The sequence below is a fragment of the Heloderma suspectum genome, chromosome 2 (assembly GCF_057233095.1).
Source record: "Heloderma suspectum isolate Gila_16-S chromosome 2, 16-S_ref, whole genome shotgun sequence".
NCBI classification, from domain to species: Eukaryota; Metazoa; Chordata; class Lepidosauria; order Squamata; family Helodermatidae; genus Heloderma; species Heloderma suspectum.
The window spans coordinates 94404203-94431575 of record NC_139459.1 but is presented as its reverse complement, the minus strand read 5'-3'; the positions used below and the strand labels follow the sequence as shown (position 1 = coordinate 94431575).

Here is a 27373-nt window from a genome sequence, read left to right as displayed (position 1 = left end):
TTGTCGCCTCTATGCTTCAGCCACCCTGCATTTGTGGCTAGACAGCTGACTTCGGCTGTCTAGCTGCAGCAAGGCGAAGTGGCGGATGCCGGACGATACATAGGATGTGTTGTACCGGCATTTCTGCCTTCCTTGCCCTGGAACGCCCCGTTTTCGCCGCTCTGCACTCCTCTTCTGAGCGCGGAGCATGGGGCTGTTTTGAGCTGCTTGCAAGGCAGTGCGGGGGGGGGGGGGGGAGGTCAGTTCTCAGGGAACCAACTCAAAGCATGGGCTCCGAGGTCATTTCCCAGAAACCGATGTATCCTATGGCCGTCTAGCTGTTGACTAGCAGCCATAGGATTGCTCCCTTAAAGACTAACAAATGTATTATGGCAAAATTGTTCATGGGCCACAGTCCACTTCATGAGATGCATCTGACAAAGCAGAGTACAGTCTATGAAAGCTTATGCCATAATAAATTTGTTAGTCTTTAAAGTTCCACAAGACTCATTTTTGTTTTTGCTGCAACAGACTAATATAACTATGCCTCTGGAAATCATTTTCAGTGTATTTTCCTGTAGTGCCATATGATATGTTTATGATGTTGTTCTGTTACAACTGTCAGCATAACTAATCCTATGGGTTGTGCACTGGCATATCAAGTTTTAGGATGGTGTCAGTCATCCGTTCTTACTAAATGAGATGCGTATGATCCAAAGCAGTAACAACCCACACTGCTGATATTCAGCAAATGACTTTATTGTACAATAAGGAGCATATCATTGCAGAGTGGCTTTTTTCAGTATATTTTTTTATTAGGGAGTCCTGTCATTATATTAACATATAAAACGATCAAGATGTTTACATAGAAATGTGAAATTCACTTTACAAAGATAAGGCTCAAGTTTACAGGTACATTTACCCCTAGGTCTGTGTGTGTATGTTTGCATTTCAATGAAATAACCTTATTTAATTCTTCCCAGAGTTGTGTTTATAAATATTAGACAAATCACAAAATAGATTTCAAGTACATTAACGTTTTACAATATATTCCAAGCACAGACAGAAATACACAATACTGTACCAATGGACTCTCCATATGCCGAGCTCTAATATTTCCAGTACTGGAAACAAGACTTTGTTTTGGCCTATGCAGTACACACTGTTGATTATATACACTCCCCTTCCCAGCCTCTTCTCATTTCCATCTGTTATCTAGGAAAGACGCATCTTACAAGCACTCATAATTTGACAGAATTCACTTTACAGCTTTGCTAAAGGGTCAAGGGTGTATATATATCACATTCTTGTACACTCTCTTGCATTTAACACTACATGTATCCTTATTGCACAGTCCATTCTCTGAGGTAATCTGTTCCTCATGCAATGCAACCCTTCCCTGATCAAATTAAATTATACTAACAAATACTTCTAAAGATTCCAGAGCTCTATGACATGGACAAGACTACATTTTAAAACCCAGGACCTAATTATTTATATTTAAGGGGTTTAGGGTGCAATCCTATCTTGATAGCCAGCAGCCTCCGAAGTCGGAGCCTGCGGAGTATCCAAGGCAGGGTGGCTGGAGCACAGAGGTGATTCTTACCTCTGTGCTCTAGTCACCCTGCATTTTTGGCTAGATGGGCAATTTTGCCTGTCTAGCCATGGGTTCAGGGATGGGGAAGGAAGGAGGCCACATGGTGCATAGGAAGCTGTGTAACGTGGCTTCCGCGGTCTCCTCCCCTTCCCTGGGACCGCCCCCTTTTCCCCATCTCTGAGCTGTTTCCAAGCACGGAGACGTACTGGTGTGGAGACAACCACACTGGCTACGAGGGGGCAAGGGATGAAAGGGGACTGTGGAAGCCACATTGCACAGCTTCCTATGCACCATGTGGCCTCCTTCCCTCCAAGGTCGGAACCCTGGTTTTGACCTTGGATCCCAGAAACTGAATTATTCTATGTCCCCCAGATTTTTGGGGAGTGCAGGGGGCTGCAGGGAGAATTAGTGGAAATTCCCTCTTCCTCTTCTGTTAGCAGAGGCATCCGCTGGATCGAAAGCTCCTCCGTGAATGGAACGGCACCATCGAATTCCACCCTAAGTATGCATCAAACAATTGATCAGGAATTATTTGCAAGGGAATGGATGCTTTAGGAAAGACACAGCTTGACAGTAAAGCCTTGAAGGTAAAGCCATAAATTATTCCAACTACCTTTGGGACACAGGGAAAATGTTCACAGAGTTACGGTGGCAAAGGTTATTCTAAAAAGATGCAAATGTTTTATCTTTACCTTTTAGGACATGGATGGCAAGTAAAGGGAAATTGCCAAAATATCCCACAATAGCTGTGTTAAAAAAAGAGAGAGAGACTTGCACCCTGAACAAGCTGCTACTTGCACGTGACGGAGCTCCATAATACTCATGGAACTCTTACAGAGCTCTGGATTAGGGCCTCAAAGTTTCCTCTACAGAGCGCACTGAACCTTCATTGTGCAATTTGCAGGCTCAATCTGATGAGCAGTTAAGCACTTGTGGGTTACATGGGAATCAAAAGGGCTTAAATGTGCTTAACTGGGAGCTAGATTGTGCTGTACATTTGCTTTCCCTTGTTAAAGATGATTTCAGTCTCTTTATGGATGAAACACTATGAAGCTTCAACTGGTTAGGTGTTTCACAATACCATTATGAACTTACCTCAACAAGTTGTTGTGAGGATAAAAGATACAAAACTTCTTATACACTGATAAATTACACAGAAATAATAAATAGCAATTCTAACAGCAATAATGGAGCCAATGTGTGTTTTCACACAGGCAAAACATCCATTGGGAGACTGAAGCGATAATCCTATACTCACTTCCCTGGGAATACGTCCCATTGATCTTAATGGGAATTACTTCTGAGCAGACATGTATAGGACTGCACCTTAAGACTCCTGTGATTGACACAGTTGCATAATTGGGGAAGGGGGGAGAGAGGCAAGCCTGTATCAGACAATCCAAATTGGAGAATAAAAATGCAGTTGGGTTCTTTTCTCCCTTTTATTTCAAAGTTGGGCACTGGGGCCTACTGATTGTCTCTACACACATGAGGTTTTATGCATTTATAGCCTCTTAGAAGTACTTGGAGCTACACAGGCACAAAATCCTCAGCACATCAAGACAAAGGTAACCACACACACCTGTCATAGGGACACATTTATGAATAAAAATATGTGCATCCACTGTCACTTATATTAGGTAAGAGAGATAGCATGCACAAGAAATAATAACATGAAATGGTGACTCTGGGATTTATCATAATGAAAAACAGTAATGAACAGAATTAGGGACTAAGAAATTTATCTTCAAATGCTTGGGATTCAGGGACAGGATGCTTTTCATATAGTCTCTATTTTTAGAGACTGGTATATTTTAACTATTATGTATTTAAGTAGGCCTATCTAGACTTTTTAATCTGTAATATAGATATCCACATTTCTATGTTATGTACAATAATCTACAGGTAATCCAAAATTCTCTAAACCTCTTACAAAACTGTACTTCCACTGCCTCGCAAATACCTTTCATTACCACTAACTGAAGTGGCGAACCACAAGACAAACTGAAATGCCATCTAATGGGAAATGCTCACCTGTCTTCAGCTTTAGAACTGCCAAGGCAGAACTACACATTATACGGACCAGACGTGTTTGGGAAACGCATGTGTCTGCCAATTAACATGAATGCAAGGGCAAGGGGAATTTGCAGGACAAGATAGACAGGAGGGAGTGCTTAACCACTCCTGTGCCCACTGATTCTCCCCTGCAAATATCCATCCAGACTGTTTTCCCATGGAGCTGGGCTTCTTCTAGTCTTGGAAATGGCCAGGGGGGTGGGGGAATCAGCAGGCACAAGAAGCATTACGCATTTCCTCCTGGCCAGTGAATTCTCACCAGCAAATGACCCCTATATTACCATTATAAGGGAAACCCATGCTTGCGTCATAATGTGTAGTTTCGCCCTCAGACACCTGGTATTTAATAATTTAATGTCATCTCAACTCCATCTAGCAGACCCTGCCTATTTTCCACCTCCACCTACTCACCTTCTTGCGCAGATATCTAAGAACTTCATTCTTCAATTAAAAAAAAACTTTGACTAAACATTTAAAAAACTCATGACATGCCCTTGTGCAGTTATTTTACTAATCTGTACACTTAAATATCTTCATAAGTTGTCTTTGCTAAAAATTTACCAAAAGTCTGTAAATACATAAAAAATATTCTTAAAAATGAAAAATCGAACCAAGAAAGAAAACCCCAGCAATCAGTGTTGCTTGTATAGGCATTGGTTAGTAGAGATTGTTTAACTAAGGAATATATTCAAAAGCATCACCTTCCCCCTGTTGTTAATGCTTAATTTTAGGACAACATGGCTTATAATGGTACAGATGATAAATTTCAGTTCTGTACAGTCACTGATAGAAACAGACAAGCAGGAAAAAAAAATCAAACCGCTTTTTGGTTACTGAAAGGCCACCATGTAGCTAGATCATTCAATTATGGGAAGGAAACTTAAGAATGTTGATGGCTACTATGGATCTAAAATGCGGTACTACTTGCTGATGGCCTTCAGGATGTTTATGAGCACCTAGTACTGACTGAAATTCACTAGTTTTGAATATAGCCCTTAGTTGTATCATATATTTTTAACGTCTAAGAGCTGCCAAGCAAGTGGCTAATAAAGTCTATTTTGCAGGCCAACCACTGTCTAAGAGGACAGTAATATTCAATATGAAACTGCTGAAACTCTGGCGTCTGGCGGATTTCATGGAGGAAGGAGATATCCAGGTCTGATTCCAGGAGGACAAGTAGAAGAGGGAAAATGACCAGCAATATTCCAAGCCCAACAAAAAGAAGTCTAGAAAAACTCTTCACAACAGCATTAATCTTCATATTGCCCATCAAAAAGTCATAGCTCCACCTAAGCGCCTTCCGAGCTTCTTTCAGCTCCTCTTCCTCTGCAACCAAAAATGCATTTTCATCTGCCTCCAGTTCCTCAAATGAATCTGTATCTTCTCTCTCATTCTCTGCCCTTGGAGTGGTTTGAAAGAGCAGGTCAATCTCCTCATCATTAACTGGAGTGGGGAGCAAGCTGGTACTTGGATTGTATGCCAATTCTGAAATGGTTAAAGGTTCTTCCTTGATTTTCTCCTCCTCCTCAATAGAAAGATCTGAACTAGCATCTGCCTCCTTAGCAGGAGAGCTGGATATCGTAGGTATTGAAACATCATCATCTTTTGGCAGCTGAATACCTATAAAACGGATTTTAAATAGACCTTTTAGGTTCTCAAGCATATATTTCAAAGGCACAGAACTGTAAGCAAAAAAGTACAAGGAAGTTTCCAGAAACAACTGTTCATAATCTGGTAATTTACTGGTTCATGTTAAACAGAAATGAAAGGAGCATTCCACTTTTCAAAATTTTATATATGTTTTGTTACCATTACTCAATGTAATGCAAGACCTACATGTTGGTAGCTTTTAAAAATCAAAATACAAATCCACATTTGGTAAACCTCACACGCAGTGTTCAGATATCACACTGTCTGGTACAATATCTGATAGTTTTGAGATCACAAAGTACTCTGTGTTGTTAGACACATTTAAGCTGTGTTTGCAAATGAACGTGTGGTAACGTGTAGCATTAACATCTATAAACTGGTTATAATATATACAGATAAGAGTAGGTGGGAAACCATCACTCTCTTTGTATCCACACAGTCATGTGAAATACTGGTTACCATATGATTCTGTATCTCAGGATATAATATAAACCAATGTTACATGTAGATGACAAGATACTATATAATACATTGGTTCGAGCAAGACAGAAGTTTATGCTTCAGTCTTTTAGCTTCAGAGAAAGTGATCAGATCTGTAGATGGATAGGAGATCTGCTGCAAAAGGCGTTACTTTTGCCTTTTAAAAAACTCTTTCCATATGGTGAGTAAGATTATACAGTTTGGGTTAGAGAACATTGTTAAGAGAGTACATAAGTATGATTTTTATACAGATGAATTGAAAAGTGGTATATTCTTCTTTAAATAGCATCAGTATTGATGAACTCTGACTGAACTCTGAAGGAGTCAGAAGCCCCTGAGGCTGAACCGTATCTGGCAATCTGAACATTAATCCTCTCAATTCAATCTTTACACTTCAGTGTGATCTGTAAAACTATTAGCAATGGGTTGAATCCAGACTTAGTCTTATTATTACTATGTCTGGATCTAATCCAATAGGTTTAGACATTTTGTATTAAAACCTCAGCTAAGAAATAGAGAATTCTAAGATGACTTTTTGATTTGATTTTAATCTTTAAAAAATATTATAGCACTGTTTGATTTAAATAAAACTTTGTATATGTATTTGATATCAAAATGTTTTAGTAAATTTTTACTCTTACTTTTACATTTTCTCCTTTGAACATTAAGTTAGCACAAAGACATCTTCCCTTTGCCACACTTATTTTCCACATGGCTAGTATACATGGCCAACATGGCTGAGGAAGAAGGGATCAGTACTATTAAAACTGTTCTCCTTTCACATATCTATTTCCCACACCCATCTTATACTAGCATACATCAGGAAGGAAGGAGAAAGCTCAAATACAATGAAAGCTCCAGTCTTGGAATCAAACTGCATAACACTCCTGTGCTATTTGAACTAATTACATAAAATAAGTATGAAAATCAAACAAGCACTAATAGAAAAAACAAAGCAATTAAAATGGTCCCCCCATGTAATCTATGTTAATAATGTACTGCAGACACAGTGTCTCAATCTCAGGTTCCTCAAAAAAGTACTATTTAGACAAATAATGAAGAACAGCACAATCTATAGATGGAATCTCAGTTAAAGCAACTGTGTGATCAGCCCTCTGTGTTGTGTGTAGATCTGGCAGGATTCCTGGAGCCTTTCAGCAGTTACCATTCCTGAACTATTAACTTGAGATTAAGGTTACAAATGTGATCTTCATAAGCATGATGAATTATTATTCTATCAAATCAAGTATCTCCGTTTTCACAGTAGAGGCTAAATAAAACATTATTATTTTACATTTGTAGCTTAGAATGTCATTTACGCAAGTGTAATATTTGGTACTGCGAAGAGAAAACTCTCTGGAAAAGACCCTGATGCTGGGAAAGACTGAAGGCAAAAGGAGAAGGGGACGGCAGAGGATGAGATGGCTAGATAGCATCACTGATGCAATGAATATGAACTTGAGCACGCTCCGGGAGAGAGCGCAGGACAGGAAGGCCTGGCGTGCTATGGTCCATGGGGTCACGAAGAGTCGGACACGACTGAACGACTGAACAACAAATATTTGGTGCAAACTTCATAAAATGGTGCAATTGAAAATGGTTATGTAACTTTGTCCAACTCCTAAGCCAACAGCACACATGCATTTTCAAGCACTTCAATGATCACTTGGGAATCTTCTCCAACCTCACGTAATGCACATTGCCACCATTCAAAAATTATACTTCTATAACATTAAGGGAGTAATCATATGGTGCCTAGACAGGGTCTGAGGGGGCCACAGGATACTGGGGATTCCCCCTTGTGAGGTCAGAGACAGCACTCTGACCTCAGAAATGGGTATTGGAGATCCCACCTCCCAACCCCTCGCAGCCGGCATGGAAAGAACTGCACTGGCTGCCCTCTGAGGTCAGAAAATCAACCTCAGAGAGGGGGAAAGGGGGTGTTCCAGTGGGTGGGGTGGGGTGGGGTAGGGTGGGGTAGGGAAAGTCTGAACAACTTTCGCCCAGTCTCAAATCTGCCATTTTTGGGCAAGGTGATTGAGCGGGTGGTGGCGGTGCAGTTGAAGGCACACTTGGAAGAAACTGATTATCTAGACCCATTTCAGTCGGGCTTCAGGCCTGGGCATGGGACAGAAACGGCCTTGGTCGCCTTGGTGGATGATATGAGGAGGGCTCTGGATAGGGGTGAATGCTCCTTCCTTGTTCTCCTCGACCTCTCAGCGGCTTTTGATACCGTTGACCACGGTATCCTCCTGGACCGCCTGGAGGGGTTGGGCATTGGAGACACTGTATTGCGGTGGTTCCGGTCCTTCCTCTCCGGCAAGTACCAGAGGGTAGCACTGGGAGAGGAGGTTTCGGACCCGTGGCCACTTACTTGTGGGGTGCCACAGGGTTCCATCCTCTCCCCGATGCTATTTAACATCTATGTGAAGCCGCTGGGGGCTATCATCAGGAGGTTTGGGGTGCAGTGTCATCAATATGCGGATGACACGCAGCTCTACCTCTCATTCAAATCTTCACCAAGGTTGGCCGTAGAATCCCTGTCCAAATGTCTGGAGACGGTGAGTGGCTGGATGGGGAGGAATAAGCTGAAGCTGAACCCTGACAAGACCGAGGTACTTTTGGTGGGAGACAGGAGGAGGCTGGGGGATGTTGACCTGGTGTTGAATGGGGTACGGCTACCCTTGAAAGACCAGGTCTGCAGCCTGGTGGTCATTTTGGACTCCCAGCTGTCCATGGAGGCTCAGGTGTCAGCTGTGAGCCGGACAGCGCTGTATCAACTCCATCTGATACGGCGGCTGCACCCCTTCCTTCCCGACCATCTGCTCTTATCGGTAGTACATGCCCTGGTCTCCTCTCGTTTAGACTACTGTAATGCGCTCTACGTGGGGTTACCCTTGAAGACAGTTCGGAAGCTGCAGCTGGTACAGAACGCGGCGGCTCGCCTGATTAAAGGCAGCCGCCGGCGAGATCACATCACTCCAGTGTTGAAGGAGTTGCACTGGTTACCAGTTGTTTTCCGGGCCAAATTCAAGGTGTTGGTTTTGACCTTTAAAACCCTATATGGTTCCGCCTCCAGCAACACCAGACATGCCGCTTAACAAGATCAGCCTCGGATGGCCTTCTCTCTGTCCCATCAGCCAGGACAGCTAGACTGGTGGGGACGAGGGAGAGGGCCTTTTCTGTGGTGGCCCCCACTCTGTGGAACTCCCTCCCTAGGGAACTCCGTCATGCCCCCTCTTTAATGAGCTTCCGTCGTGCATTAAAAACGTGGTTGTTCAGGCAGGCATTTGGGGTGGGTTAGGGTATTTTAAAAAAAAAATTATGGTAGAATTTTATTGTTTTAAATTGTTTTATGGTGTGTTGTACATCGCCCAGAGTGGCTGGGTGACCGGCCAGATGGGCGATTAATAAATTTAATAAATGATAAATGAATGAATAGGGAGGAGACCCGAGAAGCCAGGATATGAGCTATCTTGAGGCCTCTCCAGCCTCCTTCCCTCCCCCTTTGAATGCTGTCGTTAGAACCCATCTAGCAAAAAATGCAGGGTGGGAGCACGGGGAGGCCAAGATTGTCTCCACTGCTCCTCCTGCCCTACATTGCATGATAGGAAGTCTCCGCGTTCGGGGGCTTCTGATCATCAAGGGTGCAATCGATAGGATTGTGCCCTAAATGTCTCTACACTGGCTAGGGCAGGATAAGGCACTCTCTCACTTCTCTTCCCTGGGTGCTAGGCAATACTGTCCTTTGCCTAGATTCAGATGCAATTATGATTTGGTTGGTGAACATCTGACAGTCTGTACCCTCCTTTCTGCATTAGCTACTCACTCTTCTCACTGTCCCTCCTCTCTGGTCTCTACCAGGGAAGGTCTTGCAAGTTTCATCAGCTACCACCTCTGGTCTTTGGTGAAACTGACTTGTGGTAAAATAAAAACATGTATTTTTCACCCTTACGCTTTATCCATGTTCTTGAGCTAATTTCTCTGCTTCGTCTAGACTCAACACGTAATCTCCCATGTGTGTGTCACTCGTCTGCAAAAGATTCTAATGTTTCTGTGTCGTTCAATTCACGTGTACAGATGCATATTTCTACACACAGAAACTGTCACTTAGGCATCATGCCATCGTAGGCAGCTTTTGGCATCTCTTTAGAGAAGCCTAGTTCAGATCCCATGGGAAGAACCCATGTCATTGGCCCCACACACTTGGTTCCAGTATTCACATACTGCAGAGGCATGGATATCGCAACAGGGAAGCAGCTCCCACACTTTTAGTAATTTATGGCAAGCAGTGAGGAAGTAGCTTCTAGGGGAGAGAAGAATTCCATCTGATACCCTATTATTTCAAACAGTTTTAGAGAATTTTGTGATACCCTACCTGCTTGCACAAGCTTAGCCCATGTCCAACTCATTCATTCCCAGTCATAGGGATGCTTTCCCTGTGTATTTCCCCAAGCATTTAGCTAGCATCTGAGGCTCTCCTCCAGATTCCCCTCCTGGGTGAAGTACAGCAGGTCTCTATAAGGAATAGGGCCTTTTTGGTTTTGGCACCAAACTTGTAGAATACCCTCCCTAGAGAAGCCTGCCTAGCTCTAGCACTGAATAGACATCAAGTTAAGATCTGGATTTCAGAGAGGCCTTTAGTGTGGACTGAAGGCTACTTTTAGTGTTTTCTTCTCTTCTGTTTTTGCATTATTTTCCCCTTTCGATCAGCTGTTGCTTTGTTTCTGATTATATGACTGTTTATTTTGCAGTGTTGCTGTTTTTGTTTTTATTATTTGTAGTAAGATTTTATTGTTGTAATATATTTTTATTCTGTATTGTAAGCTGCTCTGGTTTGCTTTTTAAGAAGAGCCAGGTTGTTGTTTTTCGACAAATAATATAATCAGACATTGACAATGTGGATAATTATATATAATGGCAAGAAACAGTATCAAGGTTTTACAGCAGCCTTACCCAACCTGGCACCCTCAAAATATTTTGGACTACAACTCCCATCAGCCCCCGCCAACACAGCCAGTGGTCATAGATGATGTGAGTTGTACTCTAGCACATCTGAAGACTGCCAGATTGGGGAAGGCTGCTTTACAGTATAATGTTGACCCAACAACATTATACAGTATAATGTTGACCCAACAAAGTTTTTTTAGCAAAGGGAAAATATTTTTAGATAATATCTTCTGTCTTAGCTTTGCCAACCCTGATTTGCCAACATCTGAATTGTAACTAAACTTATGAGCTAGTTTCAAAAGAAATGTCACAGTGGTTTTTACATTACCCTAGCAGAGAGGAAGATGCTCTAGCATTCAGTCCAGAAAGCTGTATTAGTTCTATGTATATACTTTTTCTGAAAAACCATTTGCTCTTACTCAGCTCAAGAATTCACTTTTCAAATTTTTGCAGTCTGGAGGCAGCTAGTATTAAACAAGGCTTTCTGTGAGAGTTCGTAGTTCTGTGTGCTAGACCCCCAAGGCTGAAAATTACATGACATGAGACTGTACTGCCTATAATTCATAGTTTCTTGCAAATGTTTCCTTTTGCTTTTATCCAACTCCTATCACATATTAACTTTTAATTTTGCCTGGTCTTCTATGTTAGCTTTTTTTGGGGTGGGGTGCGTGCAGAGGGAGAAGGGAAACTATTCAGGCATTAATACTAAAGTTTACTGGACTCAGAGTGTGGACCTTTATTGGTATTACAAATTGAAAGGGGGAAAAACACCTAGACTTTTCTGTTCATAAAAGCTTTCAACAACTAAGCAAAAATGAACTTCAACTTACCAGCACTTGTAGCTGTGATCCTAGACCCATGTCTCAGCAGACGAATGCACACATCTTTGCTACAATGGTTAACCATTCGCAAATGAATACTCCTCCTGGTTTGGATTTTTACTAGGCATTTCACCATTTTGACTAAATGCTATGTTTTTTACAGCAACTGAACTAATCACCCATACTGGCTGTGACCTTTGCTAAGTTTCCACTGTGTTCAGCTTAGGAGTGCCCTGCTGAATGAATCAAATAACAGGCTTCTAACACGGCCAATAGAAATAGCCACCAGACAACAGTATGGGAGGCTATTTTTAAACCTTTCCAAAGGTCTCATAATACACAATACAATTAACTTCAAATACCAACCATTTCCTTAGCAGTTGCTAATAAACAGCTGCACTGCACATACCAGTATAAGCCCTTAAACATGTTTACTGGACTATAATGCAGAGTAATGAATCAACAAGTGGACAGTAAAAGTTTACAAGTGCCAATATCTAAGTGAAAGTAAATTGTTATGACCTCTCGCTTGAAGGGGATGCATTCTGTTATTTAATGTTGCACCAATACTTTTAATGAATTACTTGTGGGAGCAATTCTTTGCAGTCCATCCTAACCCCTGATGTGGCTTGCTGGAGGGAACTGGGATATGGCAGAGGTGCCTGTCCTCTGGCTTCCACCAGTGGAGAGGAGCTCAGCTGGCAAGAAGCCCCCACTGCAAGCTTCACAGCAACAAGCCATCATTGGTGGTGTTCCTCCTGTTGGTATCTGGTGGAACTGCAAGCTTGGCAGGCAAGAAGCTACCATTGGTGGTGTTCCTCCTATTGGTATCTGGTATGATGTCCTGAAATGGGGTGTTCCAAGGGTAGAGCAGAGAGGAGCTGGTTTTGGATCCAAAGCCGCTCTGTTCTGAGATAGGCTGATCGGCTATGCCAGTCTGTTGCTGGCATAGCTAATTTCCCCCCATTGCTTTCAATGGGGAAGATTTAAAATGCAAAGATTCACTGAGCCTGAAAGCCTAGAGAAATCATTCTCATACCTTCTGCTGTGGCTGGCATGAGCTGGCAGCTTGAGATGTGGACCACTGTGCACCTCCCCATCCTACTTAAGTTTGCTCTGCTGGGCACCTGTAGTTTTGCACATGGGGAGGCATATACCACTGTTAAATTTTGTTGCTCACTTGCATCTGATGCAACATTATTTTTCTTTCTTTTTCCACAACTGTTATTTTAGGTTTCTACCCATAGGACATAAGAAACCAAACAGAAATTAAAGATGTGCATTTCATACTACAAAACTTAGAAAAATAATTCTAGCATATATATTAGCTTTTGTGAAGTTTTTACTGTCTGTTTTGTTTCATTACTCTGCATTTTAGTACAAGAAGTAGATTTAGGGTGCAATCCTATGCATGTTTAGACAGAAAAAAGTCCTACAGCTCCCAGCATGCCCCAGCCAGCCATGCATGTGCAAAACAGTTGTTTATAAGCATCTACTAAAGAACTGGTATTTGAAGTTACTTGTATTGTGCAGGAAAAAACTGTTTATGTGAAGTGAAGACCAACAGAAAAACAATAATTATTAGGGATGATTGCACATCAGCTACATTGTCTAAAGAAAAGTGACCTGAATTCAACAGTGGGAGGAAGGATCAATTTGAAAAGAGCAGAAATTCTGCTGAACTTCTTGTTGTCAAATGAGACCAAATGAATGGCCATAAAAGCACTGGAAGATGACAATGCTTCTCTCAAAACTGTTGATGTACACTTCTAAGTAACTGCTTATTGATATTGCCATGCAAATATGGTATTTCATGCTGTTGTGGTGGAACTGACATTATATGATGCAGCAGTAACACTGGAAAGGCTATAAATGTGAGAGGAGCAAACTATGTTAGAGGGAAAGCAAACTCTTTGGAGCTTCAGCATCTGTGGATGGAAGAAAACAAACATATGGCAGGGGTAAACTGTAGCAGAATTTAGGGGCAGGTTTCATCTGTAGATTGTTATACCAGGTTGATGGTTTAGGAACATTAAGGTTCTGAAGAATGCAAAGGAAAGTGGAGCAACAAAATAATGAGTCTGCTGGGATGGGTTATTTTGCATGGAAAAGGTCTCAGGCGCATGTCCTGGCATCTCCAAGTAAGGTTGGGAAAGATTCCTGTCCAAAATCCTGGACAGCTACTGCCAGTCAATGTAGACAATAGCAAACTCGATGGACCAAAAGTCTGAACCAGTATAAAGCAGCTTTCTGTGTTCCTATGAATGTGTTTCTCTTAAGGAAAAGTGGATAAGGGTGAAGACAGATGATGAGAAAGGAATATAGGTGGGTAATGCTTGATTCAAAATTATTATGCAGCCCACAAGGTTCCACCACCAGACCATCAGAACTGGCATTTTTCAAGAATTAATGTCATATTACAGCTGCCAGTCAGCAAAAGACATACTGATTTCCAGAAATGATAGATGTATGTGCTTACTATGTTGCAAGAGTAAGCAGAATATCATGTTCCAATACAAAGGTGGAAACAAAAATCTCTTCCTCATATATTTTTACTAAATAACCTTGATAAATAACATGCACATTAGAGGCACAGGCAGATCCTGTGTCTATGTTAATAATTCTGTGGATTTAATTTCCCAATTTGGGGGAGGGGGTGGAACTCTACCTAGGCAAAAGCTGCCTCTGGTTCTTTCAGTGCATTCTTCATGAGCAGCCTTTTTATGGAAAAGAAGGACAAGCAGAATAACTAACCCTTTCCTGCTTTGGGCCATCTTTGCTATGTTTTTCAGACATAAATTCCCTGTGTAATCTTGTTGATGCAAAACACACCCCTTGGAGCAGTTTCTAGGATATAAAAAGCAAGCCCCTAACTGCCAACAAGTGGTGCCGACGTGCTATTTTTATATGTATAAAATCATGAGGGCCTCACCAAGTCATTAACATGTTCCCTAATTCACAGACAACCCTCCCGAGGTGGGCAAATGGCTCTGGGAGGTTGGGGAATTATGTACAAGGTCAACAAATATGCTCATGCAAAAAAAAAAAATCATATCATGTTACTGAGAAAAACTACATATGGAGGACTGAAGAAGAATTTGTGCTGAAGCATATAGTCTGAAATCATATAGCTGAGTGAACCACACATATACCACCGTTAAATCTAACTGACTGCAAACAAAGAACAAATTCTACCTGTTCACAAATGTATTAGACAGCACATTTCCTCCTAATGCTAGAAATTAGTACTGCAGAGAGGTGTCGAAAAGACATTTCTGAAATAGGAATTCCCAACCTTCATCTGTGGCTGGGCTTGGTTGTTTTACTTCAGTGACATCAAACACACAGAAAACAATCCTTAACAAAGTAATCGAGCTTTATAAAATAAACTCAAACCTTAACTCAGAGACAATAGTGGATGAATTTGTGGTTTTAACCTGTTTCTCTTAAAGTCATGTTACAGCAATTCTGTTTTTACACAAATGCTGCTAGTGATTTACCCATATTTTTGGAAAACCCAATTTATTTTTCCAGAATTGTATTAGCTGAGATGGACAACATGCACCCAGAATAAAGAGACATTTGTTGAAAATCTGTTAATAATAATGACATTTAAAAATAATTTGCTGATTGCCCTCGCCCTCAGCATCTGGCATTCAGAGACACATTGCTTTGGAACGTGCACGTTCCACTTAGCTATTGATAGACCTGTCCCAGCTCCTTGCTGATTATATGTGGTTTCCCTGCAGCGGAAGTGCTCGCTTTGCTAAATATGTTGGGAGCTCTCCTTAATGCAAGCTCTGTTTTTGTGAATGTAATCTGGATCCTTAACAACAACAGCATTAAAACAAATGGTGCAAGGCTACTTCAGCATAATCCTGAAGCAGGGCCCACTATTTAAAGAACACCTTCCTGTGTGTATTGTGTGTGTGTGTGTGTGGGGGGGGGTCCTTTGAAAATGTGCTGTGCCTGGACTTCCACTCTCCAGCATTAGAAGCATGCATCTTTCCATTTTAATATGAGGCAAAGCCTATCCCTATGGCAGCAAGACACTCCCAGTCCTTCTGCACAATTGTCACCCTACTTTTGCAGGATTGAGTCTAGGCCACTATATATAAGAGAAGGAAGCTGCTCCAAAATGTACTGCCTGTATAAAGCCTAAGGCCTCTCCCTGTTGTCAAGAAAACAACCTTTTATAAGGAACATGAGATCACAGAGATCCAAGGTGATTCCAGCCGCTTCATGAGGCTTCTATATTAATAGTTCATGACTCACTGAATTCTCTTGGATGAAGGTTTCAAAAGCACCAGGCCTTGCATGAATCTCATGACTAAGGGAAAATGCACTGGCAATTAATATATATGACAGTCTGCAGAAGTAAATATAAATGCGATTAAACTGGGCAGAATTGGATAAAGAGCATGGCAAGGTCCTTTGGGTAATCAAATGGAATACACATAGGTCTGTCTGAAACACTGTACAAATCTTTGGGCAGTATCCAACTGTGTCATTCAGTTACTGCAAATGATGTTGCACTAGCAGAAACCAGATTCTGAACTATGCACAAGAGAAGAATCCAACTAAAGTTACATTTGTGCAAACACATTTGCACAAGCAGTTGTAGAGCATCTCTACACCAGCGTAAAATCCTGCATTTAAAAAGGGGGTTCTCTGCTTCCGTTTTAAATTCAGGATCACAATGGACTCCCTTTACACATGCTTCCTTTCTCCCCTCATCTGAGTCTTCCATATGTTCCATTATACAGGTTTAGCTCCTCTTATTGTTGTTTTCCTCTTTTCATGAGAGAACTCAAACGGAACTCAAGTGCTGTCATTTGATAGCTCATTATCTTTTAAAAAATGAAATAAAGGTAATTTAGTGCAAGAGACACCCTGGAGGTTAACGACATCATCCAAAGGACCTGAAAACTTCTGTGAGTGAGCAATCTCAATAGCAAGAAAAGCTAAAGGTGAAGAAGCCTGTACATTATGCTTGTGCAACCCACTGTGCAACTTGTTGCGCATAACTCTTGTGCAGCCTGTTGTGCAACTACAAGAGTTATGCACAATGGGTTGCACAACAGTTTGCACAAGCATAATGCAGAACCATGCTAGTGTAACTGTAATTTCAGTTGTTGCACAACCAGTTGCGCAAGCTTAATGGGCAACAGAAAGATTCAGCAGAGCTCCGCTAGGCTATTTGAGTTTGTGGAATGACACCGTTGGCTGCTGCCCTTATTCCCCAGACAGAGCCAATGTGAAACTCAATGGAGGCAGCCAGCAGTGCATCCAAAGAACAGTTTTCAGAAAATGCTGGATGGCTTTGGTGATACCTCTGGGCATAATCCCCAAACCTATCACAAGAAAACTTCTTCCTCTATGTCACACACAGGTAGACATGCATACCACATATGTTGTGATTAGTTCACCCCCCCCTTAGCCATTATATGCCCAGGCCACCCCATTTTGCCACTCACCGAGAGACCTGGGGGCACGAACCCAGGAGGGAGAATCACGTGGCATGGAGAAGGAGCCAGGTTCCCAAGCTGCTAGGCTTCCAGGAAGAAACACAGGGGTGGGGTCATGCTGGACCAGGTGGGAACTGATGGCAGGGTCTTCTCCTGCCAGAGTATAAAAGCAGCAGCAGCAGTGAGAGCAAAGACCCAGCAGCAGGAGCCTCTCAGCCAGCCAGCTAAAGAAGCTGAAGACTGTCAAATTTAGGAAGGAACCCAATTCCAGTCTAAGGAACCAGCAAGAGAAAATAGCCAAGGAGGCTTTCAGGAGAGGAATAATCCCAGCAACATACCCTGGAGGAGCATGCAAGGGAGAATATCTAAAGCTCTCACTAAACTCTGCATTTTATTCAGGCAAAAAAGGGAGTACAGCTGGGCACAAAGCTGGAGCTGACTGGAGGAAGTTGAATCACATGCATCCAGATCATAAGAGCTGTCCCATGGAACTACTTTATAGGGGAATGGTGTCTGGCTTCAACCCAGGAATAACAGAAGAATGAGAGTATCATGGATACCACCACCACCATTTAATGGTGAAATAAATGAGTTTAGCTGCTGTAGCTCCTGATTAAAGCCCTTGAGCAAAAGACTGAACAGCACTGCCCCACTCTTGAGATGCTCTGGAGATACACTTAGGGAGTTTTTGTTCACATACAGACATTCATCTCCAACCCTCCAGTGTGGCCTTCACAAACTCATACTTACCATACAGTCACCAACATAGTCTTAACTCTTTCTTCCTAACAAGCCAGTGGCTCCCAGAATTGTGTCAATTCTGATGACATCTTCCAACTCTTCCTGTGTCTATCAGGCATCTACAGTACAATCCACTTGAGAGCCCACAACGTTTAGATTATTTATTTGTGGTTATTTGGGTAAGCATGGTTACACTGCATTCTCTCCATGAGGCTTTCAATAATAAAAGAACGCATGTAGGACTCAGGTCCTAGGTTCAGATTCCAATTCAGCCACAGCACTCAGCGGGAGGATTTGTATGAGATGTGATCTCTCTCCCTCAGGGCCAAATAAACATTACTTAAAACCCATATCTAGCAGCTTCATCTCTCCCCACCACCACTTTTTACTCTAGGTGCAGCTTTTAAAATCCGTATTGGGTGCCGCACCTAGTCTAGAGTTAAAAAAAAAAAAAAATTCATTTCCATGCATAGACTGTTAACAACAAAATGCTCCTGCCAATTACCTAGTTACTCAAAATGAAAATGACCTTTCAATATTTCTGTGCATAGTCTATGAACCAAATCTACTTCCTTTGGTCTATTTTTTTTTGCGCCGGGGAGGCACGTATATGTGAGAGTGAGCGAGTGAGACAGAGAACAAGAAGGCAGAACAGGAACAGACTTGCCTTCATCGGAAAGAACCTCTTCCTGGTCATTTGAGGAAGGAACGAGAGGTTGCAGAGGTTCCATATTAATTATGAGCTGCTTGTTCAAAGAGTGAGAGCTGCGGCTCTGAGTAATGCTTGTTCTGAGAAGAAAGGGAGAAAATTATTAACCAAAAAATAACAACAACACCTGCAGTGTTTCAAAGCATATAGCAAAAGACATGGCAAGGTCAATTCACGCTTAACTGTTATATTCTTTAGAATGTTTCTTTGTGTATAAACACATGGGGCAGAGGAGTGGTCTACCTTCCTTTTAAAAAAATCCCACATAATGATAATATGCCCTTATGGTCCCTAGAATATCCTTATGTCAACCTTCCTCAACTTCGTGCCCTTCAGAAGTTTGGGAGTTCAACTCCTATCAGCCCCAGCCAGCATAGTCAAAGTTCAGCAATACTGAGTTGTAGTCCAAAACATCTCGAGGGCACCAGGTTGGGGAAGGCTGCCTTATGAAATATTTGATGGTGGGGGAAAGCAATTCAGGGAAAAGTTAAAGATTTTTTAAAAATGTCAAAAAGATAAACATGCAAGGAAATGCAACTTGATTCATGTCTGCCTGCAATAGCCAGCCCAGTTTTTTGTGCTGTGGCTCCAAGTCGTAAAAAAGGAAGAGTTATCTTTAGCCAGTCCCATTAATTAATTGTTAACTGGACATCATATTTAATGCTCAAAAAATGATTATATAAAACTCTGGTACAAAAGGATACAGCATAACACAGCCAAAATATTAATTACATATATTTTAGTGGGATCAAAGGTGTAACCTTATATTCACATCTTCCCAACTGTCATAGCTGTTAAGCAGGTGTAGGTCTAGTTTTTGCAGGTGCAAAATCCATGGACTTTCGGATTTATTTTTTTTTTTACTTTCCCAAAATGTATGCATATTTATTTGTAGGAAAATATGTAAGTTTCTGCTGATGAAAAGTTGAATGGGGGGGACAGTATGCTAAATGTTACATACTAAGGTAAATTATGTAAAATGTTACAAAACCTCTTACGCAATTATTTGTGTAGTTTTCCACATGATGAAAAAAATTCACATCAGTCTGTGAGCAGATGATGGAACAAGAGGTGCTTGATAATCTATGAAACACAGACGGAGTGGATTTTACACAGTCTGTACATCCCTAGTTGGGCTTCCATGTTACAGGCTGTAGCTCATTGGAAGGAATCAGACAGGAAAAATGAGGGCGCTCTATAGCTGATATATAATGGATAACACATTGGCTTATCTTGCACATGACTGGTCAAGATTATTTAGCACTTTCTATTTGATGAGTCAGTGACCAAATATGCATTGCGTGACTTCTTAATTTGGGAATATATGTGAATATTATTTCAATTCTTTGGTCTACATTTTAGACTTTGACAGGTACAGGTGAGAATGACAATACTGTCACTGAAGCACGAGGGTGGCCCCACCATTAGGCAAAGTGAGGCAACTGCCTCAGGCAGCAGATGCTGGGGCACAGCTCCTTAGCCATTCCTCCTGAGCCCCTTGGGCATTCTCCTCTCTTGGAGGACAGAGCTATGCATGTCACACAGCCTGTCCCACACCCCATAGACTAGCCTGCTGACTTTGGGTATGGTGGAGGACTCTATCCCATTGCCAGTGTTCAACTGTCAGTCTGGTCAGCTTCTGTATATGAATGGAGAGGGCTGCCATCTTGTCCTTTGCCTCAGGCAGCAAAATGTCTTGGGGTGGCCCTGCTGAAGCAGGGCAATTACCAGTTTGGCAGCCAAGAGCAGGAGCAGGAGCCTCCTAAGAAGCTCCCTGAACATTCACACCAGCTTAGCAGGGAATGATTTAGATCAGAAAGTACCTGTGCACTTCAGGGGGCTCCCTTTGGATTTTAGAACTTGCTTCAACAACCTCTTTGGCAACTTTTCCACTATAAGAAGACACAACATTTAATATACAAGCTGTTTGTTAGAGGAAGATTTTATTTGAAGTGCAGCAACTGAATACTTAAAGCAATGAATATCTACATTTAACGGATATCAAATGTTATAAATGTGTTATATTTTTAAAATTAATAATATTCTTGTGAAATATTTGTAGTAAAAGGGAAGGATCCAACGGTGTCTGGCCACTAGTGCTATTTGCATTGCGTTAGTGGAAACCAACACTTGCATTAACATCAATAGTGCTTGCTAGTGTGACAAAACCCACTTCCTATTATCCCAGCAGAGAGCTGGCCTTTTATTTACACTGCAAGTTCTATCTCTGGTTAATGGCAATATGACCTCCACCCACCTGCCTACCAAATACAATGGGCCTTCACCTCTTCGTACGCATTTCACAACAAGAACGGGTGGTGCAATCCCATGTAACTCAGAAGTAAGTGCCAAGTAAATGTGTACAGGACTGCAGTCCTAGTCAGCACGCTATTTGTTAGTTTATTATAAGTATCGCAATCTTATTCCCAGGGTGGTTTACAAAAAGAATAAAACAATTAAAATGTAAATACAAAAAACACAGGCTTGTATCCTGAAATAATGAAGTTCACAAAAGGAGAGTTTCAATCCCCTCCTCCCTTCAGCAGCCCCTATGCCCCATCCCACATTGTTCAGGAGGGCTCCTAGCCCCTTGGAGAGGCTTTGTAGGGGTCTCAGGGGTCTGCAAAGGACAGGAAGGGACAGCAAACATTCCTTCTGCGAACTTCCTTAAATTAACTTATCTTAGGATCTAAGCCATAATGAACTAAAAGCCACAGAATTATAAAAGCAGCAGGATTAAAATTGTACACTAAAAGCTTGGGAGAATTAAAGGGTCTTTGTCTGGCAGCAAAAGGACAAGGTAGATAAATCTCTCTGGGGGGGTGTTCCACTACAGGGGCACCACCACTGAAAAGGCCCACTCTCTAGTTCTACCCACCTCATCTCAGATGGTGGGGGTGCCTGCAGGAGGCCCTCCACTGAAGATCTTGAGATATAGGTAGGTACATATGGAGAAAGGTGGTTGTCATACTACTGAAGAATCCCCTATTCGATTAAGATTACCAGATAGACAGCAACCAATGCTTAGCAGGATTTCAGATGGGAATTTTAGTTTTTACTGATACCACCAACACAGTTCACATAATTTAGCTAACAGACAGTATTCCTAGTAGGATCAGAAAATACTTACATGTATCGAAATCTGCTGCCTTTAAAAAATATTTTGCTGCTGGACATAGTCTTGATTTGGCTTGATTTTGCATACCTTCAGAGAACGGAAAGCAAAGCAGAGGCTGTTACATTTTCAAGGAAGTAAAGAAGGGATGTGTTTAATCTTTAAGAATTACCACTATAACTCACAAACATTTGTCTCATTTTTGCTATACTGTTTTGAATTCCTGAGGGATAAGCAACCTTTACAGCACAGGAGGGCAACCTCTGGCCTGTAAGTCCTGCCCCCTCCCAATCAGCACACCTGGCTAATTCGGTCAGCATGTTGCTTTTAAGTGAGGCTCCACGCTGTGACTTCCTTTTGTTCTTTTGCTGCTCGTGTCCGATTCTACAGTTCAGAGAGATGAATTATCTCAGGCTCTGCTTCCAGCATTTGGGGCAATTCAGGAACTGTTCGAGAGGGGCCAGGTTGCTCCTGCAATGATTCCAGGGGAGGACTGTGAGCCAAGGCCTCCTGTTCCTCGCTGAGCTCTGGCTGGGGCCCATTGTGTTGGCTCTCCCCCTCCTCTTCTTCCTCAGATGAATCCTCCTCCAGGTAGGGCATGACACCCGCCTCCCCAAGCCTGCTCCTACTGCAGGCACTGTGAGAAGGTAGAGAGAGGAATCTCCTTGTCATCCCCAATCTGTGATTCCCCTGTGCGCCACTCCCCCTCCCAATGGAGGACGAGTGGCGCACACAGGAATCTCCTTGTTACCTCTAATTACGGCTCAAAGATAACAAGGGGATTGGGGGAGCGATGGCTTTGGTTGCCCTGCATCCTCACCTGCCCTGCATCCTCACTGCAATGGGAGAAGGTGTGGGGCAGGCAAAGCGGTTTCACTGCATGCAGGCCTTCTCCAGTGAGGGAAGACTTGGGAACAGAGATCCCAGGGCCTGGCGGATGGGTCACACGATCATGATGTAAGGGGCCATGGCAATGCCTCCTTATGTCATTTGGTTGGTGGAGGGCTGGGTGGGGGGTCATATGGCCCCCCTACTCCATTTTGGTTGCCCACCACTGCTTTTCAGGGTACATATCCTTTGCAGGAGACAGCAATGGGGACTTTTAATCTATTGTTAATTATTTGTTTCATTGCATATCTGCCAGTTGGCCAGCTAGTAGGGTGGAGGGGAGTGTATACATGTCAGCACACAGGCAGTGCTACTCCCAGTGCAGTTATCAGTCCTGCCTTGAAAAATTTAGTTCAGCGATCTGCTAACCAAATCCACTGCATGCATTCACACACAGTCCAGTTTCAGGGTCACTTCACACCTTAATCATTCGCTAGATGGGAAGTGCTAATACAGGAAAAAGCCTGAAACCATGTCATGGTGTCCAATAGTGGCTTTTAGCTACTGGTTACACAAACCAGCAAGTGTGCTTGTATTCCAGATACCTGAAATAGCCAATGGCCCATTAGTCTGTTCATTTGTCTCCCAGGCCATGCTACACATAGAGGGAAAGTCCACTTTGTTCATCACAACAGCATGACTTAAAAGAATGTGTCAATATGTATAGCTAAGCTAAGAATATCACTGTGGTTGGTTGGTTTTTTTTAAAAAAAAAGCTTTTTCTGCTTGGGCACAATCTAAGGACCTGGGAAAGTGTCCCAGGGACCATAGGATTTACTGATTTTTCCCTCCAAAAGCCATAGACACTGCTACAACTTTGGGAGATGGACTCCAAGATCCTTTCCTTTCCTTTCCCTCCCCTGCCCCCTCGCAGCTGCCATGGAAAGAACTGCAGCAGCTTCCAGAGGTCGCAAATGCAGTCTCAGATGACCTCAGAGACGTCAAAAAGGGGGCATTCTGGTGGGTGGGGAGCAGAGGGGAAAGGAGAGGTTGGGATATACAAAATCCTATGGCCTGCCCAGCCCTAGCCCCGCCTTCGGCAGCATGCCTCTTCTAGAGGCCTGTCTAGGAGAATTTTTTTTTAAAGTAGGACAGAGAGGTGAATATTGCCTTCATCACTTCTCCCACCCTGCTGGCAAGTAGCCTAACAGGGTACAGTATACTTGGAAGTCTCCAAGATTGGAGGCTTTCATCTAGTGGGCAGCAACCCAACAGGGTTGTGCCCTAAAGCATCTGAACCAAATATACTTAACCTAACTTTAGATTATTTACGCAGACCTTCTTAGCTTTCCACTTCAAAAGCTACAAAACTGATTAACGTGAATTTCATATTTTGGTTAAGCCTTTAGTCAGCTAATCTGCATAACAATCAAAGTGCAACTTGTCTGTATAACATGGCCATTTAATATGAAAGGAATCTAAAATTACTTGATGCTCTCTGCTCATCAACACATTCTTTTTTATATTATTAGAATTAAAATAGATTTGCTTACTTGTAAAAAGCCTGGTTCTCCACTCCACACTTCCAAAGATGCTTGCAGGCTGCTGGTGTCGAGGTATGGAATGACAACATAGCCTTTTTCTATATGTTTGAGGAAAAAAATAACGTTCTTTAACACCTTGCTAATTTAAGGGCATGATTCTCACTTGCCCTTTCTCATTTCTGGCAGGACCCTTGTTCCTGTTGGGTGGGAAACAGCCTGTACCTTAGAGAATTTTTAAGGCTGGGATATGTGATCTCTTCCAAGACCCAAAGCATGTTTCCCTCCCCACACCACAGTATTGATGTTCCTCAATCTTCCCTCCATGTTTACTCAACACCCAGTCTGGTTGCCTTCTGCTTTTTCTAGACCACCCTACTCCTCCTCCTCAAAGAAGGGGGATGGAATATCTAGGTGAGGTCTGGGCTTCCTGCTCCTTTGCTGTATAGATCTCCCAGTTGGGATAACTGGAGAGCATTAAAAAGTCTGGACACAGATACCTTGAATCAGCCAAATCATAATAATTCTCCCATGGTTTCATTTCTGTACATTTTTTTTTATAAAGGGTTCTGGGTGTAATTTTTCCTCTTTAAAATGTAAGTTACATAATGAAAATACATACAATTAGTCTATAAGGAACAATAATTTGCAATGGGCTATATACATATAGATTTCATAGGTCTTTTTCAACTGCATTTTTCTCTGACTAAAACTGTGCAGCTTTCTGTAAAGGGAATTCAGTTCAGTTCAGTTTATTGCTTATTAACCTATCAGGCCATATGCATACAGAAACATAATAAAATGTCTCTCTTAAACAGAAAGTGACACCAAATTAAGAAATATTAACGAGTGTGATTATGGCAAAGCTAATTAAAACATTTCATAGGGTGCTATTAAAACACTTCACAAAGCCTAGACAATATTTATTAATCTATTATAATGTATTAGCAGGCTTAATCTTCTACACCAGTAATAATTTTAGTTTCTCCCAAGCCCATTGGATAAACGTGGAGCTCCTGTAGGATGTATAGTAATCTGTACTAGCCAGTAATAATAAGTTATACTTCAAGAAGATTTGTTACTGGACCCAACTGTTAAGGGCTCAAGATATTGATTCCTCAGCTCTGCATACAGGGGGCATTCCATTAAAAATTGTACCATGTCCTCTATCTTCGGGGAACCAACTGGGCTGTATCCTTTTGCATCATGGTGAACACTATAGCGTGCCTTCACCTCCATCAGCTGCAAAGAAAGTTCAATCTGCATTTGGCCAGAAGCCATCTCATATGAGCTGATAGAGGACAAATAGGGGGACACCTTTCCCAGGGAAATAATACTTTTATAGAGCATACTGGAATGGCTCCCAGCAGCAGTGGCCATTGCAGTCTGAGTATCAACATCATGTAATCTTCTAGAGATCTCCTGTGCACCATCATATCCCCTTGCAAGCAAATAAGTTTGCAAAAGCTCAGCTTGGAAATAAGTACACTCATCTTATCTGCCCGAGTCTCTCCCCATGTCTTCGTATGCTAACAATACCAAGGGTGGAGCCAACTGAAAAGCTATCTTTAACCAAAAGGAAATGGCTGCTTTTTGGACAAGCATTCCCATGGAATGGCAAGCTGTCTCTAATCAGACAATAACCTTAGAGATGAATCTGGGTATTCCAAGTACTCTAGACAGAAATTTATGTTGTGTTGATTCAAATAAAGTAATGTCTGCATGGGCCCACACAGATGCTCCATATAGAAGCTGAGAGAATAATTTAACTTATATAACTCTTATATAACTCTATTCAAGGAGCCATGATCTTTCCACCTGATCCTACTTCAAAACAAAGGATAGCATTACCAGTTACATTTGCTGTCAAAACCATTGCTTTCAAGAGTTCGGACAAGGATCCTGAGGTTTTGAATGTCATTCCCAGATATTTATACTTGTTGACTTGGTCAAGCAGCTGGTTATCCAGCTGCCATCGATATTTCTTCCTCCTTTTGCCAAAAACTAGAATTTTAGTTTTACCATAATTAACCCATAGGGCTTCCCTAGCACAGTATCAATTTAAAGCCCTTAGGAGCCTACGCATCCCCACCTGGGTATGTGACAAAAGAACAGCGTCATCCGCATACAGTAACACCGGGATGCTCCTGTCCTTTAAAGGAGGTGGGAAAAAGTCTGGACTGGCTAAGAAAGAGACTATGTCATCGAAGTATAAATCAGATAAAAGAGGTGGTAATAAGCATCTGTGCTAATAAGCATCCCTGACATACTCCTTTATTTGCAATAATAGGATCTGAGAGGTCTCCAGCCAAAGTGACTGTCACATGCAAACTAGAATTCTCATACAACCCCTGTTGTGAACCGCCCAGAGAGCTTTGGCTATTGGGTGGTATAGAAATGAAATAAATAAAAATGTTTTCTCCTGAGCAACTTGCGATCCACATTTAACGGTGCCAATTTGTGCCAAAGGTGGTGTCTAGATATAGAACTGAATCCTGCTCAAAGATCTACAAATTCAGCGAAAAAAGAATGAGTGAGAGATGTAGATTTCCTCACCTAATGTTGTAATCAAAAACAATGGTCAACTGTGGATCTGCCACATCAAAAGCCTGCTTGTTTCTCTGCTAGGACATTCTCCTCAAACACCCAATTTGCTAACTTATCTAAAAGATATCTTCCATATAATTTGCTAATATCAGCCAAAAGACTTATAGGGTGGTAGTTCTTAGGACCTAACCAATTGCCTTTCTTTAGGTGGGCACTACAATGGCCACTGCCCATGCTGGAGGGAATTTCCCAGTTCTAGCAACAGATGTAAATAAGGCAGCTAACTTCGGAATCCACCGATTGGGTAAATGAAATTCTATACTTATTTAGGGCACAATTCTATGCATGTTTAGAAAGTCTGTCTGAACATTCACAGGATTGCACCCTTAGAAGCATAAGCTGACTGCTCTAATATGTAAGGCGGAAATTTATTTTGTAAAAGACCAAGAATAAAACATGTACACTGTTCATTAGAAATGCCCAAATTTTAAATTAAAATCTTTTAGAATATAGGAAACAGAAAACATCCAACCTCCTTCTGAATTCCAATCACATAGAATGTCTTCCCTTCAAACTTTAATTTACAGACATCACACCTATAAAAAGAAAGCCCTTTAAATAAGGAAAATAGATAACAGTTTTAAAATGTGGCAGTTTCATGCAAATATAGCCAATTCCTAAGCACTGAGAACAAGCTGCTATGGAATGAATTGTTCTTCAGTGTGAAAAATAAGGACATAACTTATTAAAACCCATAACATAAACTGAATGGAACATCCCAATATATTTTAAATCTGTTCTTTCTATATCTTTAAAAATTGGATTCTAAGCCTGTGGGCAGGGTTATGCCTGTTTAATTTTGTATGGTTCC

At 41.9% G+C, this 27373-nt stretch overlaps 1 protein-coding gene across 1 annotated transcript in view; it reads right to left on the bottom strand.

Annotated features, from left to right (window-relative positions):
* Positions 1–785: 785 nt before the first annotated feature.
* FRMD3 (FERM domain containing 3) overlaps positions 786–27373 on the bottom strand; it is a 157240-nt gene continuing 130652 nt past the window's right edge. Inside the window, exons 9-15 of the mRNA XM_084834233.1 lie at positions 27035–27098; positions 23968–24056; positions 21602–21676; positions 20295–20363; positions 18430–18551; positions 17031–17174; positions 786–5272 (exon numbers count right to left, since the gene is read on the bottom strand). Coding sequence (XP_084690359.1) covers positions 4674–5272; positions 17031–17174; positions 18430–18551; positions 20295–20363; positions 21602–21676; positions 23968–24056; positions 27035–27098 — 1162 coding nt within the window. The 3' untranslated portion in view covers positions 786–4673. The remainder of the gene's footprint in view (positions 5273–17030; positions 17175–18429; positions 18552–20294; positions 20364–21601; positions 21677–23967; positions 24057–27034; positions 27099–27373) is intronic.